This window comes from Cloeon dipterum, chromosome 2, assembly GCF_949628265.1.
Source record: "Cloeon dipterum chromosome 2, ieCloDipt1.1, whole genome shotgun sequence".
In the NCBI taxonomy this organism is placed as follows: Eukaryota; Metazoa; Arthropoda; class Insecta; order Ephemeroptera; family Baetidae; genus Cloeon; species Cloeon dipterum.
The window spans coordinates 3,004,067-3,018,934 of NC_088787.1; the positions used below are offsets into that span (position 1 = coordinate 3,004,067).

A 14,868-nucleotide genomic window follows, 5' to 3' on the forward strand; every position below is an offset into this window, starting at 1 on the left:
CCCAAAAAATCCAAAAAATATAGCATTCTTATTACGAATTCATGTATAGTATTATGTGTTATGAATCAAATTAGAATCATTATTATTGATTTTAGTTTTTTAACAATGAAACGTACAGCAATGTCGCTATCCTCATTAATTAATCTTAAAATTAATTCAAATAATTATTTAAAACAATCCCTTGAAAGATAATCTAATTAATTTAATTTTTTAAATCATGACCGTTTCTTAATAATTTCGAATATTATATCTTATTATTATTTTTAAAAGTAAAAATCTCCTGAAAATTAATTGCGTAAAGATAAAAAAGACTTCATTCTTCACTACAAGTCCAACTTACCTATTTAAAATTGTGCCACGTGTCTCTTTTGAACTGAATCTTACTTCAAATAAATATGACATTCAGTCTTATTAAAAAAAGCTCCACTTGTAAAGCAAAAACAGCTGCTGCTTCCACACTCCCATCTAGTCGCACCTTTCTCAATCAACTACCCTGAACTACTTTTGAATTTCGATCCAGCAGCTGATTACAAGCGTGCAACAAAGAAGCTGTCTATGTTTCCACGCTCCCAGCTGCGGTCGCGGTCGAGCCTCCTCGATTGCCCTGAAGGTGGCAGGGAAGTGCGGCAGGCAATCAGCTGTAACCACAAAAACACCGCTGGATGAAGCCGTGGGTGCATCGAGACGCGACAACTTGGCTTTTCTTGGAAAATAATTGTGTAACTTGGGTAATTTTAATCTTTAAACCCTTTTTAACGATTCATATTTAGTTTTTGGAATTAATAGTGTTAATCATCCTTTCCCAAGCAGCACAATGGCGGAAAATTTTGACCCGATTCAGGACGTATTTGAGGTGTTAAATAAGCATTTCGATGCGCAGAAAAAAGCAGAGTCTGATTTCAAGAGAGCTGGGTGAGAGCTTGAAAATCCTTCAGCCTTTTTGTTCCTTTTTTAAATATTTTTTTCTTTAGTTTCGCCATGAATCTTAAAAAGCTTAGAAAGCCTGATTGTCGAGGAGAGACTTCAAATTCTTATGGTTTGTATAAATTTATTTAATTATTCTGAGGTGTTATAAACACTTCTTTTTAAAATATATTGAAAATTGAAATACAGTCACGACTATATGTGATTTAAGTCTTTTAACTCTCTAGATGAAAATCGTTTTCAACCTGCCAGGATCAAGACAAAAAACTGCGACTTTTGTGGATACTCTCCTCCATCAGAAAACCAATTAGTCTTAATCTCCAAAGGCGTCCAGCCGAAAAAGGATTATTTGAGGATTTGTACCGAGTGCGTCACCAGAACAAAGTATTTAACCCCTTTTAATTGTGTTAAGAGAAATTTAAAAATTAAAATTCACAGGCAGACCCTGGAGGATTTCTGCGAAATGATGAACATTCCCAAGATGGAGGATTTGACAGATGAAGCTCGTCAGATAATTCGCGAAATATTTGGTAAGCCCTTTAAGCTTTAAGAGTTCGAAGCCGGCAAAAGATGGCGCCACCGAATACTTTTGTAATAAATTTAATTTTATTGCACTTCAGCTGCGATTTTAAACTCAATCTAGCTACTGTGCATTCTTCACTTCATATACTTTCTTTTGACGTGCTGAAAACCAAAATCGGTTAAACCAATCGCCGTAGAATCGTGAAAAACTATTTCTCGAATAAAAAATTATTTTCCAACGTTTCTGCGGTGAATGGCTTACCCGATTTTAGTTATAAGCACGTCAAAAGAAAGAATATTAAGTGAAGAATGAACAAGAGCAGGATTGAGTCTGAAATCGCAGCGGAAGTTCTTTAAAATTTAATTTATAACGAAAGTATACGGTGGCGCCATCTGTTGGCGGCTTCGGATACTTTAGGGTTTTATACATCTGTTGTATTTTGTGATTTTGAATTAACCGCATCAACTATTTTCAATTCCAGACAATGATGATTGCGTAGGCATGTGGTTTGAGAGAGGAGAGTGCACCCTGTGCACCCTGGAGGGTAAAAACGTTTCCCTCAGCGTCCACGAGATGGAGGACCACGTGCTGGAGCATCACCGCGACACCTCGGCTGGCGGCAAGTGCGTGAAGGATTGCAACCTGCACTTCAGGACCTTGGAGGAAAGGGCCGATCACGAGCGCTACTGCGGCGCGTGGTGCAGGGAGTGCGGCACTTGCTTCCTGAAGTGCGACGCCCACTTCAGGGACGTGCACCATGCTTACGTGTGTCCGGGCGTCGGGTGCGTGGGGACCTTCCGTTCCCTTCGCACTGCCTGCAAACACGTTTCCTGGTACCACCTTTGGAAGGTCGAGGTATTTTTTTTTCTCCAAATATTTTCCTGAATGAAGAAATTAATTTTATTCTATTATTTTAGAAATCTGGTGATGGGCCAGCAGCCGCGCTGAGCCGAGCCAAACTTTTCTTAAGCCACCAGCCAGAATTTGCATCTTCATTTCATGTTTCATCATCAGTCGGGTGCGTTGGAACCTCCCATTCCCTTCGCACAGTCTGAAACCACCTTTGGATGATGGTCGAGTGATTTTTCTCCAACAAAAATATTCCTGGCTGATGAATATAATCCAACGAATTTGGTTTACTCGAGTAAATCATAAAAACGTAATTTTCATTTCAAAAAATTCACAACATTTCAATAAAATTTAGCATGACGCAAAATTCAAGAGGATCACATTTTTTATTGGTACTAAGAACCCTAAAAACAGCTCTCTTTTTGGAAGGCTAGAAAAGAATCTTTGTAAACAGAAGACGCCCGGCGAAATATTTCAGGAAATAATTTTTTATGCTCGATCATCTTTTTTTATTTTCAAAATAGAGGAATTATTATTTTAAGCAGGAATTTCGAACGGTAGTTCTCGTCTGATGGCTGGAAAATTGGTCCAATCAGCAGTTTTTGTAAAGGTAAGTGGTTGCAATCTCAGGAACGACCTGATTCGTCTTTTAGGGCGACGAAAAATGTGTCGGGAAAATTATCGTTTGGAAAGAAACGTTGTAGGGTAAGCTATTCAGGCATTTTAACTTGCCTAAATAATTGTTACTGCGAAAGGTGACACGGCAAAATCTCAGTTACGACCTGAACCGCAGCAGAAATAAAGATGGCTTGCACTTTTAAAAAATACGCGCTGAAAAATTACTCTGGTGTTTTTAATAACATCGTGAGGTTGATAAAGAATTTCTTTGTAGCTTTCAGTTTCTGACGCTAGGTGGCGGTATAATCTCAGGTACGGCCTGATTCGTTGAGCCAGGGTGATGCGCAGTAATTATCAAGTTGACGCCTGACGCATCGAGGGACCATTTTCAGCTGTCCGGCCGTGATTCGCAGGTAGGAAACGCACAAAATACGAAATTTTAGCTCCGCTGATGACAAATCTTCGATGTATCTCGCCCGTTTTCGTTTTGCATAGCGTCCCGTCAGGTTTTTGTACCTTTATATAACCGCGTACGCGTGTGTTTTTCTTCTGCACCCTCTAAACCGAAATACGAGAACGCAAAATTCGGGAATAGTAAATTATGCCTAAAAACCATTTTTTTGGACAGATCAAGAGTCAATTTACACTGTTTTCAATTCCATTACAGTTTAATTACTTTTGAAAATCCTGAAATTCCACATTTTTGGAGCAACCGACGAAGTGGGCGTGGTATACACCATCAAGGCGCGAACGCGAAGGGGAAAATTGACCAGAGATGAAGTAAATGCAAAGTACTTGACGTTATTCTGACAAAATCTTATTTTCCAACTTTCTAAGTGAAACTCTCTGTATAAATTTAACCATTTTAACTCATTGAATCACCTGGAAAAGGTTAAAAACGGAATTCTTAAGATCACTATTTTTATCTCCTTTGCTTACACCCATCAGATCCAGTGATTGTCATTTTTCACCGCGTGTACCTTTCGTCAGGGATAGCCCAGGGCCAAAACAAACAAAAAATGGCTTTATTTTAGACGCGAAATATATTTCGGGTCATTTTAAAACCAAATGCGAGTCGATCAGATCAAAATCGTAGGACTAGATAGTTTTTAAACTTTGAAAAACGTGATTTTTTGGTTTCCCTCATGGACGACATTCGGAAACTATTATTTTGAGATAGTTTTAGTTCTGATTTTAACTATTCCACGATGACCAGCCCGTCCTCTTCTAATTGACAAAAACTTATGCGAAACAGAGTTTGAATTTTTTGCGACCCAAAGGCGAATAATGGCGATTTTTTTAAAAAAAATGTGCGAAAATGGTTTTATTTTTGTTAAAATTCAGCCGCTCGTCCGATTCTCGATCACGATCCCTCATCGGACAAGTCTCGGTCTGCACTTCAACCTGGCATACCCTGATGACATTTTTCAGGGTACCCCGACCTGAAATCCTCTACGAGGCCGATTTTTGATGATTTTTCAACAATTTGGTGGTACTCACAGTCAGAGTCAGCCATGATATTTGACCCTTGTCCTTCATTAGCCTTCCTCAGGTCGCGTGACCTGAGATCTGGCCCCAGAATGATTATTTTCCGTCGCTTATTATGATTTTTACTGGCAAGTGAGCGTAAAGCTTGCGTGAAATCCTCTTCAGCCTCATAGACTGCAAAAATTCTGCCATTCAAATCCCCAGAGTTGCCGGCAATGTACGCAACTGGCTTGACAATAGCACCAAGCAGTGTGCATAACCAGAGAAAAAGTACACTGCTTTTCATTTCAGCTTGGCCATTAAAATTATTTTATCTTAATTTAGTCAAATGGAAATGCAGAAATAAAATGTCTGTGCGAATAAGCACAGCAATAAATTTAAAATGCATGCAGAAAATTAATATTAAATAAAGGGAAAAAATATTTTGTCCTCGCTTTTTTCCTTCCGACCAACTGCATACTCCCTCTTTCCTTGAGATAAAAATTAGAGGGCTAAGGAAATAAAGAAGTTAAGTTTATTCATCATTTACAACCGAGATCCGAATACATGGTGCTCATTCACGGCAAGATTTTCAGACATTGCAGAGACTCGGAAGTAGTAGCGTCTTCGCCACCTGGTGACCTGGAAGGTGCCGGTGCAACGTATTCGCACAGAGGTTCCTGTTGACCAGGGCCGCTGTCGTTGTTATTCTCAACTGTATCACGAGAAGCCTCTCCAGGTTTCTTGGAAGTTCTCGGCGTCGCTTTCCTTCTTCCTGCCGATCGCGGGCTGATGATGAGAAGTATAGCAGAAGGGGGCGTGGCAATGGCCTGGACGTCATCGACCACCCTGTACTGCCCTTCAATGGCGCCGTTGTCACGGAAAATGGACGTTTTCTGGGCTTCGCTGGTGTTTTGCAAAGGGGTGTTTTCTCTCTTCACTTTAAGTAGCAGAAAAATCATGAAACCCAACATGACGACGGTGCAGTAGGTCGTCATGATAATGATAAACTTTTGGTCAGATTTTGTTCTGGTCGGAATACGAATATGCGAGTGGGATCGTCCTGTAATGGTAAAAGAAGCACCGGTTAGTTAGTTCTTTTAGGAAATGGAATAAGTGGTGATTGAACAATTAATCGCCATGATGTCGTTCATTCTTGCTCCAACCGTCATTAATTCAAAGTGGAATGAGCCAAACTTTAGCAATATTTTTTTTTAATTAAAAATAAACAAATAAGGACTGCTATTCCCCCACGACGTTTTGATAAAACCAAGAGAACTAAAATAGAATATTAACTAATTACTGGTTTAGTTTTCAGCCTAAAAATTTAGAAATCCACTTGAAAATTTGAAAATTAAACCAACGTTTCAGTATTAGCTGTCAATTCTTTAAAAATATACTCACAGAATAAGAGCCATTATAATTATTGCATAATTATTATTAATAAATTGAGATTAACGACAATGTGAAATTTTACAGAGGGGATTACTTACTTCGCGATTCCTCGACGATGTACGAATCTGCACTGACTGCAGCCTTCAAGAGCGTGTATTTTGGCTGTATTTCATCAACAACCACCATCCAAATGGTTCCATTCTGATCCAATACAAAAGTAAACGGCCATCTTCCAAATGATTCATTCAGTGCAGGCTCCTAAAACCAAGCAATGCACTGATTTTAAATTCGTTACAAAATTATTCTATATATACTTTGTATTCATGGCTAAAATTAAAGTTAAACTACTTTATTTCATATTTGAGAAATTCTGCAAGTATTTTTTAATCAACGCATTAACAAAATTCACTAAATGCTCCGCACCACCAAATATAAATTTAATATTCATCTCGATTTTCAAAAATAATAGTAGAATAGCAAAGGGGCCAGTTTCAAATAAAAAACTTCGGCAGCTACAAAGGCATATTCGCGGTCCATCCACCTCAAAAAAAGAGACGCGCGTGCTCCCAAGGCTGAACACTCAAAATCGCGGAATATTTATCATTTTGAACCTCCACATTGAAAAGTTGACAAAATAGTTAACGACTAGTTCACTAAAATCGAGATTGATTTCTATTCTCAAATGTATTTTAAGTGAATTGGTGACCAAGTTACCTCATGAAAACGCTGCTGCACAAATGACTGAGAAGTGTTCAATAAGGAAGCGTAACTCTTAAACAGAAAGGCAGCATACGAGTTCCCGTGGTTGTCCATCAGCATTCTATTCGAATTTTCTGCAGTCCATTTTCCAGTTAGCTCCGGATTTGCAATTCCGTTGCGAAGGGTGGCAACGGAAAATGAATACAGATATCTATAGCCGGTTCTGGTGAGGTAGAGCTCTCTCGGTTCCTCATTCTTAGGGGACAGGGCAATGAACAAAACTTTGATTCCTTGCGTGTCCACAATCCAAGATGCATTTCTCTCCAAACTAAACACGACAATGTTTTCGTGATACCACCGCGAGATGAAGGCCAAGGTTTCGTTGGGCGTTTCGTCAAGAACCAAGTCATGCGTCAATATTTGAAAAGGAAATCGATGAAGGAGTTCAATGTGATTGTTGGACAAGTTGAAAATCCATAGTTTGGAATTGCAATTGTCACTACCACTGTCCAGTACCCACAGCCTGCCAACAGAGTCCACTTCCATCCCTGTTGCTTCTTCAATTTTGTCGCAGTTTCCGTATTCCTGCAAAAAAAGTAATTGAATTTTGACACAAGTACAAGACTACCAATTGAATTAAATAATAATTCCGAGCACTTTTTACTCCCATTAAAATATTCATCGAATTTAATTTATGTTTTGCTACTTACATGCATGTGCCACGAAGGGAATGGAGTGAGCTTTGGGGGTGCAGAGGACGCGCTGCTCGTCGGCAAAGACACCAGAGTAACCGGAGTGTTATTGTATTTTGTAAGGCCGAGGAAAATCCTTGTTCCGTTAACTGCCATGTTTATAGGTTTTAAATTCTCTGGTTCGAAAGTTCCATCTTCCAAAGCCTCTGTCCTGCTGGCCTCCGACGGCCACTCGTAGTCCAATTCATTCCACTCGAAGACTTGAGTGAAGTTGGCTGCTACTGTGGCCAGAGATGATACGCCGAGGAGGGAAATGGCGCACAGGATTGGAGTCATGCTTCTATCCTTTCCTGCCCAACTGTTCACAAAAAGCACAGAGATTAATAATAAAAGCGACTCTATTTTGACAAATTTCGGAGCAGGACGAACAACCAATGATCTTGTTTGCTGTACAGTCCACTTACCTTCTCATTGACTAACTAAGGGCCCCTTTGAGGCCTTTAACACTGAAAATACTAACGGAAAACCCCAAACACTTGTGTTTGTTTACAACCTGAGCGGCCTGTCCAGGATGCGTCGCACGCGGCCATCGGTGTGGGGATGCGGAAAGGAGCTTAGGACTCTAGTCGGCTATTGGTCGTCTAAGTACTTCACCCCGTTTCCTGCAGCTCGCATCTGCTCGCTCCTCCCGCACCTGAGCTGGCTGCGGAGCCGTTTTTGATTGGTCAGCTAAGGGTTTGCCTCCCTACGCGTTTTTTTCAAGTGAGAGGCGCGAAAGCCACGAGGGCGGCAGCAGGTCAACATTAAAATTAACCTGCTATATTTTTTATATAGATCGAAAACTCTACTATAACTAATCATAGCCAATATAAAGTACAATCAATTAAAGAGAGACTAAATATGCATCGAGCATGTGAACTGATTAAGTGATTGGCCAATTTTTTGAGTCACCGACGCTTACCTTCAACGGTCGATTTAAACCGCCCGCCGCACTTTCATTGGCTCTCTGGTGGGGCGCGCGCTGAGCGCCCCCACCTCTCCCGACCAGCCACGAAGTAGCTGAGGGTTGAGGGCATCGGGAAAGGTGGGGAAGTTCTGAGCCAGGTTAAAAATAGGCAAATATTGGCGGTTAAACATTCAAATGTCGAGAGGAACCATGAAACGAAACAAATAATGCCGAAATGAAGTTATAATGCATGAAAATAGTTCAGTCTCAATCAATGGGCCTTGCCGGCGAGCGGGCCGCTGGGCCTGTGCGCGTGCGGCCCAGCAGAGCTGGCGAATTACGGTCTGCTTGGCTAGCCTGCGCCTCTTGCCGGCGAGCGGCTGCCATCTTGGCTTGGAATCATATTTAACGGCAATAATAATCAATTAATTCCACAGCGTTTGGGTTCTAACGCGGGCTCAAACTCATTCCACACAACAGCGAAGCTTTAATTAACATAATGCATGTTGTTATTCGGCCGCCTTCGCGCCTCAACACTCCAAAAAATAACTATCCGTTTCCCGCCTGCCATGCAGCTACAGTCACCGCACTTCTGAGCGGGTTTTGAGGGAAAACAGGGGGCGGCGCGTGTTCGACCTCAAGGAAGGACTTCAGCTGTAATTGTTCAATCATTTTGGCCGTTGGCACACTCATCTTTCGCCCTTGAAGATTACTTTAATGACGTACTCTCCAGTCACACACATTTACTCTGCGTGCACGTGGCCTTTCCCACGCGTCAAGCTCGCTAGATGGCGTTGGAGTTTGCCAGACGCGGGAACCCAGGGCGTGCATATTGGCCGCCACCTCTCACAAAACTAAAATTGGTTAAGCTTTTTGCTACGCTGATTTGGTTGTTCAGCACGACAAATTAAATCTTTTTACGCCCAAAAATGTTAAGGAGCGGAATTAAACGCGAAAACGCAGTGGAAATACAATAAAATTTAAATTCAGCGGTGGCGCCATCTATTGGTGGCTTCGGGCACTAAGGACTCTCCCAATAAACGACTTAAATACATATAATCAAAATGGCCGACTCGAATTTTTTTCCGATTATTTTAAAATTAACCGGTTTTTTCAATTGAAATGTTTATCAAATTAATCGATTATTTCCTTACAAATCGACTATTTTCGCATTAATTATATCTAAAAACGATCATAGACTCTTGCAAATGACATTAAATCAATCAACTTTTAATATTTAAAAACAGGTTTTATACCGGTTTCATCCCAATCACTAACCGTGCCCGACCTTCCTCAACTGACCTGAAGGTGGCACGTGAGATCGGGAGGGAAACATCAGCTGATCAAGTATAAACAGTCTGGGTCAGCTTCTTTTCGAGTGTCGCGTGGTGTTTGAGTCAGCGTAAAACTAATTTGTGTTTAATGCACTTGGAGAAGTCGGAAAATTCCGAAAATGCCGTTTTACTGCACCTGTTACCACGAGGATCCTGATCTTGTGAGACGCAATTTGGTGTGCCCAAATCCAAATTGCACGTTACTGATGTAAAAAAATCTTTAATTGAATTTTCACAATTTTTGAATTGAAAATTAATTTTTAGAAGGCAGGCTCCGCAAGGCCCGCGTTTTCACCGACCTGCTCAACAAGGTAAAATCAGGTTTTCTTTACATTAGATCGAGATTTAGAATATTAATTAATTTTTCCTTGCGCAGCACTGCCCTATGCCAACCCGGCCTATAACCAGGATAATGGAAATCAAAATTATCCGGCTTTTCCGAGAAATGTTCCAGGTATTTTTTATTTCTAACATTGCTTGAATATTTTATAAAAGGCGCATTTTTCAGTTCCCCCGAGACACATCCAGCCTGGAATGTTCCTTGTACCTGAAGTTCCTGCAGCCCCACAGAATTTTAATCCTTGTGGTAGGTCGAAATTTTTTCTCCTGTTGTGTTCAAAGCCGCCAACAGATGGCGCCACCGTATACTTTAGTAATTTATTTAATTTCAAGTCACTTTCACACAGGGTTCCGAAAAAATCGGGAATTTTACTTTTTGTCTAATATCAGGGTTTTTTACCTGACGATGTTCCGATTAATATTATTCGTACCGATGTCATCAATCCAAAGGGGACAGGCGAGGTATAGAGTCAGGTGAGAAAGCACTCCTCAAGGGGAAGAGCTCTCGTTCACACTTTAGCCTGGTCAGTTTAAACCAGGTGGGGAAAATTCGGAACCTTGTTCGTTGCAATTTCAGACTTACAATTAATCCTGCCACTGTGAATTCCTCACTTCATATCCGTTCTTTCGACGTGCTGAAAACCAAAATCGGTCCAGCCATTCCCTCACTCATATCCGTGAGCGAGCTAAGAAGTTCAGCATCCTCTGGCAGGTGGCAGGTCGATAGCTTTTTCAGCCAATCAGAGGACGTCTCAGAGTTTCTTGCCTGTTATGCCCGCGTGAAGAAGGAGCGAGGAGTAGAAGGGCGTAAGCGGTGTTTTTCGTGGGCGTAACAGGCAACAAACTCCGATACGGCCTCTGATTGGCTGAAAAAGCTATCGACCTGCCACCTGCCAGTGAATGCTGAACTTCTTAGTTAGCTTGCTCACGGACGCTCCATATATGAGTGAGCTGAGCCATTCGCCGCAGGGCGTAGAAACGTTGGAAAAGATTTTATATTTCTAAAAATAGTTTTCACCATTTTACGGCGATTGGCTCAACTGATTTTGGTTTTCAGCACGTCTAAAGAAAACATTTTAAATGAAAAAAACCACAGTGGCAGGATTGAGTTTGAAATTGCAGCGAAATGACCTTATAATTAAATATACGGTGGCGCCATCTGTGAGCAGCATCTAAAACTAGGAGCTCATTCAAAGAACCTAATGAAATTGGTCTTTCAGCTCCTCCTGCCCCTCGTCGTGTGCGTGCACTTTATAATGTAGAGCCTGGCCGACCACCTGCACTCATGGTCGGACAAAATCGTCAGCAGATGAACCGGCCTGCTGCTCGCCCGGAATTCCAAATTCCGCCTCCTGGGTTCGGGTACATAGCGCCAATAATGAGTGAAAACTATAGCTTTAACGCATCACGTTGCTCTTGGTGCAAATTGAAGTTTGGCGTTCTCACTTTCGAGAGGCTCACCCTTCAAAATAATAGGGCCGACGTTTGCGAGCTGTGCCTTGCGAGAACACAGTATGATATATTTAAAAAATATTTAATTTCCAATCCTAATCCTTGATTTATTTTTCCAGGATGACAATGGAAAGAATTTTCGGACGCATCGAATTCGATAATAATCGTAACAATAATTTCAGAAACATATTCGATTTCACAGGTTTGTAAACTATCCTATTTAAAGTTTGATGATGGTAAATTTACCCGAAATATCCTTTGATACACATGCGGATTAAGAACAGTAAAAAATGTACATACATTTTCGAGAAAATCGGCCTCAAAGTTAGCATTGTTTTTAACGGAGAATCTTAAAGTAATTTTGCAATCATGATTTTCAATGAAATTCCGCATTTTCCCAAAGAAAGACTCTCGCTGTCGGATAGATTTCGATCAGAGGATTCCAAATCATGTGAGAAAACATGGTCAAGCCATGGGAATTTCGGAGAAAACGGGAATTTCTCACCCCGGAAGCAATTCCTTTGCTTAACAAAGACGGCGTAACCGGTAAAATTCGAATAAAATGGATTTTCGGGCAATTTCGGTAGAATATGAAGAACATTGGTCGATCATGGTTAAATTTTCATTTTAAAATCATTTTGTAAAATGAAAAAAATCCACTACATTCCACTTTAAGGAATTAATTCAACTTTAAAAAATTATTTCCATTTTCAGAGACAGGCAGAGTTCTTGGATACATGAATGACATGGTCCAATGCAACCACTGCCCGAAAAAAATACCGAGAGAAGAAATAGTTCCTCACGTAATTGACATTCACAACGGCGGTGCCTTTTACAAATGTCCTCGTAACTGCGAAAACTACTTCAGAAATGATCAGATATTGCAGCACTCCGAACAATGCGTGCGCCAGTGTATCATCTGTGTCGCCAATGGAAATTTGAATGCGCCACTAAATCTCATTAGTCACATCAAAGCAGAACACTGGCAGTACGCTATTTGTGGCATCACCGGCTGCGACGGAGTTTCCACCGAGCCTGATAGAATGTTCAATCACATGATGGAAAATCATGTCTGGAGACTTCAGCATGTCTAATTCGTCTGCTGCGGTTACAAAAGTTCCTAACCAACGAGTGATTCGCAGCAAGATTTTTTGTCATTTTTCCAACGCATGTTTTAGTCCTGATTGACGATGTACATATGACCGACCTATCTGTGCAATATCAATATACAAACCGTAGTGGAACATTGTAGAACTGTCTCATGACTTTAAATTCAACATGAACTACCTAACATTTAGATTAAACCGGGAATTTTAATCTGTACAGCTAATATTGCAAGAATATTGATTTGAGATAGCGTTTAAGCGGCGGAATTTTCGCCAGTCTTTTCATCCCGCCCACTTTTATGTCTCTCTGCATCGCACGCTCGAGTAAGCTGATCGGAGTGAAGTTAGCACTTGGAGAGGTATATGACATGGCGATAACTTCACTTTTTTCAGATACCTCGAGCGCGCGATGACAATACCAGAATCAACAAGTCAACTACAGGATTGAAAGGTCAATTCCAGGATCAACAGTCGATTCCAGGATCGACCAGGATCTTTCCGTGCATTTGTCGTGTACCAGAAGAGCACTGGGGGGTCTACGCGAATCTACAGGGGTGTCGGTTGTCTAGGGGGATCTTAATCGCTTGGGGGGAAATAATTAGTCACTGTACAAACAACTACAGAGAACGTAGGTAATAAATAGCAAATCAAACACACAGAATTAATTTAATCAAGAATGTACTAGTATTTAATCAATCTGTTCGGACACCTTAACTGAGGTATCACGGCTTTAATATTACAATTCTAACGTAACTTGACAAACTTTAAACTCTATTTTCAGACTTTGGATTTCTTAGCTCAGACTCAAACTTCGTTACTTCACAATTAACTCTTTCTCTAATCACAAACCGAATTAAATCTCACTAATTCACGCTCCACTCTGTCCTTTACATACCCGCCTAATCAACGTTTTCTCATGGAAAACACAACCGCTAGCCGCGAGAAAAAGCACACACGTCTGTCTCTTTTCGCAGCCAGAAGCCAAGAGAAGAGACGCGGCGGAAGCGTCATGACGCTAACTCGCAACGGTCATTTTCAAACCACGCGCCGCGCTCTCATTGGCTGTTCGGTGGGGCGCGCACTGAGCGCCCCCACCTCTCCTGACCAGCCACGATGTGGTTGAGGGCATCGGGAGAAGTGGGGAGGTGAGGGGCAGAGTCGGGCATCATGAACAAGGGGCAATGGTACAATGATAATTTGAACAATGTCGGGCGGAATCACATAAATAAACAGAAATTATGCCGAAAAAATAAACTCAAATTCAAGTTACATCATTAATTCACAACTGGCCCACGCCGGCGAGCGGGCCGCGGGGCTGGAGGGCCGTCAGACGGCGCCCTGCCTCAACATCACGCGCCATTTTGGACGCCTTGCACTTTTGGTTGAAAATACGAGTTCTGGGCTCTTTTGGGGAGCCCAGACTCGCGTTACATGGTTATGCACTTGACATTATGACGGAACTTAAATATCCAGTCGGCAACTAGCCGCTGAGTACAGAAAAACAACAGAATTTCATGCGGGCTTTGCCGCACCGCGCGCCATGTGGCTGACGCCGCCGCACTTTGGGGCCGTTTTTGGGGGTTTTTGGGTGATGACAGGGGGGGGCGCGGTTCACAGTGACGACACGGTTCACCTGGCCGGCTAGCGTCACTGCTTGGTTTGCACACGGTGAATTTCCCACGTCTGGCTCGCTAGATGGCGTTGGAGCTTGCCAGGCGCGGGAATCGCGGGTTATGTTTGCCGGCCGTCCCCTCTCACAGTCGGTCGGTTTGCTCTTGGAAATTGAGAGATAAAAAGCTCACCTGCAACCTTAAAAATAATGTTCCATGAAATTCAAGGCAAATTTCTCACCATAAGATTGGCAAAATGTATTACTTGCAATCTAACGCTTCAGCTCAAGGAATTCTAAGCAAACCACTGTCTTTCGGATAATATTTATAAAGTCTAGAAATGTGAAATATTTACGAGAGAGATGCTCCACGTGGCTCATCCAGACGATTATGGCCGAAGGTTAAAACGTCTAACGCTAACGGGTGGACTTCGTGGAGAGCAAGGAAAGGTGTTTAGTAGTCGAAGCGAAATTAATCGAGAAGAGAAAGTTCTTAATGGGACAATGCAATTCCCGCCGTTACTGCCCTGTTTCTGTTTCCTTCGTATTTGAAATAGCCAAGCACAGATGGCACGGCTGTTCCTGTGGCATCATTGGCATTGGCGGGAGAGGGACATCGCACCTGTGACACACAAGTTTGAGTGTGTTGGTTAATTTATCAAATTTCAATTTTAACCCTCTATTAAGGGTCTGTAGAACACTAAATCTGATCTGATGTGTGTCTAAATACTGGAACCTGGAACTGACAAAGAAGTCATTCGTAGAGGTGGTCTCTCTGCAAGTGCTCAAACCAGCTCTGACGCATGCGCACTTCTCGCATTCTTGTTGTTGTGGCGGGAGAAAATTTCGCGCGCCGCGCTGCTCTTTTTGGCCAGAAAAATATCTATTTTACCTAATTCAACCCTCAGGAATCGA

General features: G+C 41.8%; 3 protein-coding genes across 3 annotated transcripts; 2 read left to right on the plus strand and 1 right to left on the minus strand.

The window, feature by feature from the left end:
* Positions 1-269: 269 nt before the first annotated feature.
* On the plus strand, positions 270-2,663 carry LOC135936193 (uncharacterized). Its single transcript, XM_065478932.1, has 6 exons — positions 270-912; positions 972-1,036; positions 1,152-1,308; positions 1,363-1,454; positions 1,929-2,302; positions 2,365-2,663. The coding sequence occupies exons 1-6, from the start codon at positions 815-817 to the stop codon at positions 2,500-2,502; spliced, it is 924 nt and encodes a 307-aa protein (XP_065335004.1). The 5' UTR covers positions 270-814; the 3' UTR covers positions 2,503-2,663.
* A 2,277-nt stretch (positions 2,664-4,940) lies between these two features.
* LOC135937692 (uncharacterized) lies at positions 4,941-6,839 on the minus strand. The gene is made up of 3 exons (XM_065480878.1): positions 6,491-6,839; positions 5,875-6,034; positions 4,941-5,444 (listed from the first exon to the last, which is right to left on the minus strand). The coding sequence occupies exons 1-3, from the start codon at positions 6,593-6,595 to the stop codon at positions 4,960-4,962; spliced, it is 750 nt and encodes a 249-aa protein (XP_065336950.1). The 5' UTR covers positions 6,596-6,839; the 3' UTR covers positions 4,941-4,959.
* Positions 6,840-7,957: 1,118 nt separating this feature from the next.
* On the plus strand, positions 7,958-12,876 carry LOC135937691 (uncharacterized). The gene is made up of 6 exons (XM_065480877.1): positions 7,958-9,758; positions 9,824-9,901; positions 9,956-10,033; positions 11,007-11,298; positions 11,358-11,440; positions 11,953-12,876. Exons 3-6 carry the CDS (start codon positions 9,982-9,984, stop codon positions 12,330-12,332), a joined length of 807 nt encoding a protein of 268 aa, XP_065336949.1. The 5' UTR covers positions 7,958-9,758; positions 9,824-9,901; positions 9,956-9,981; the 3' UTR covers positions 12,333-12,876.
* The last annotated feature ends 1,992 nt before the right edge of the window (positions 12,877-14,868 follow it).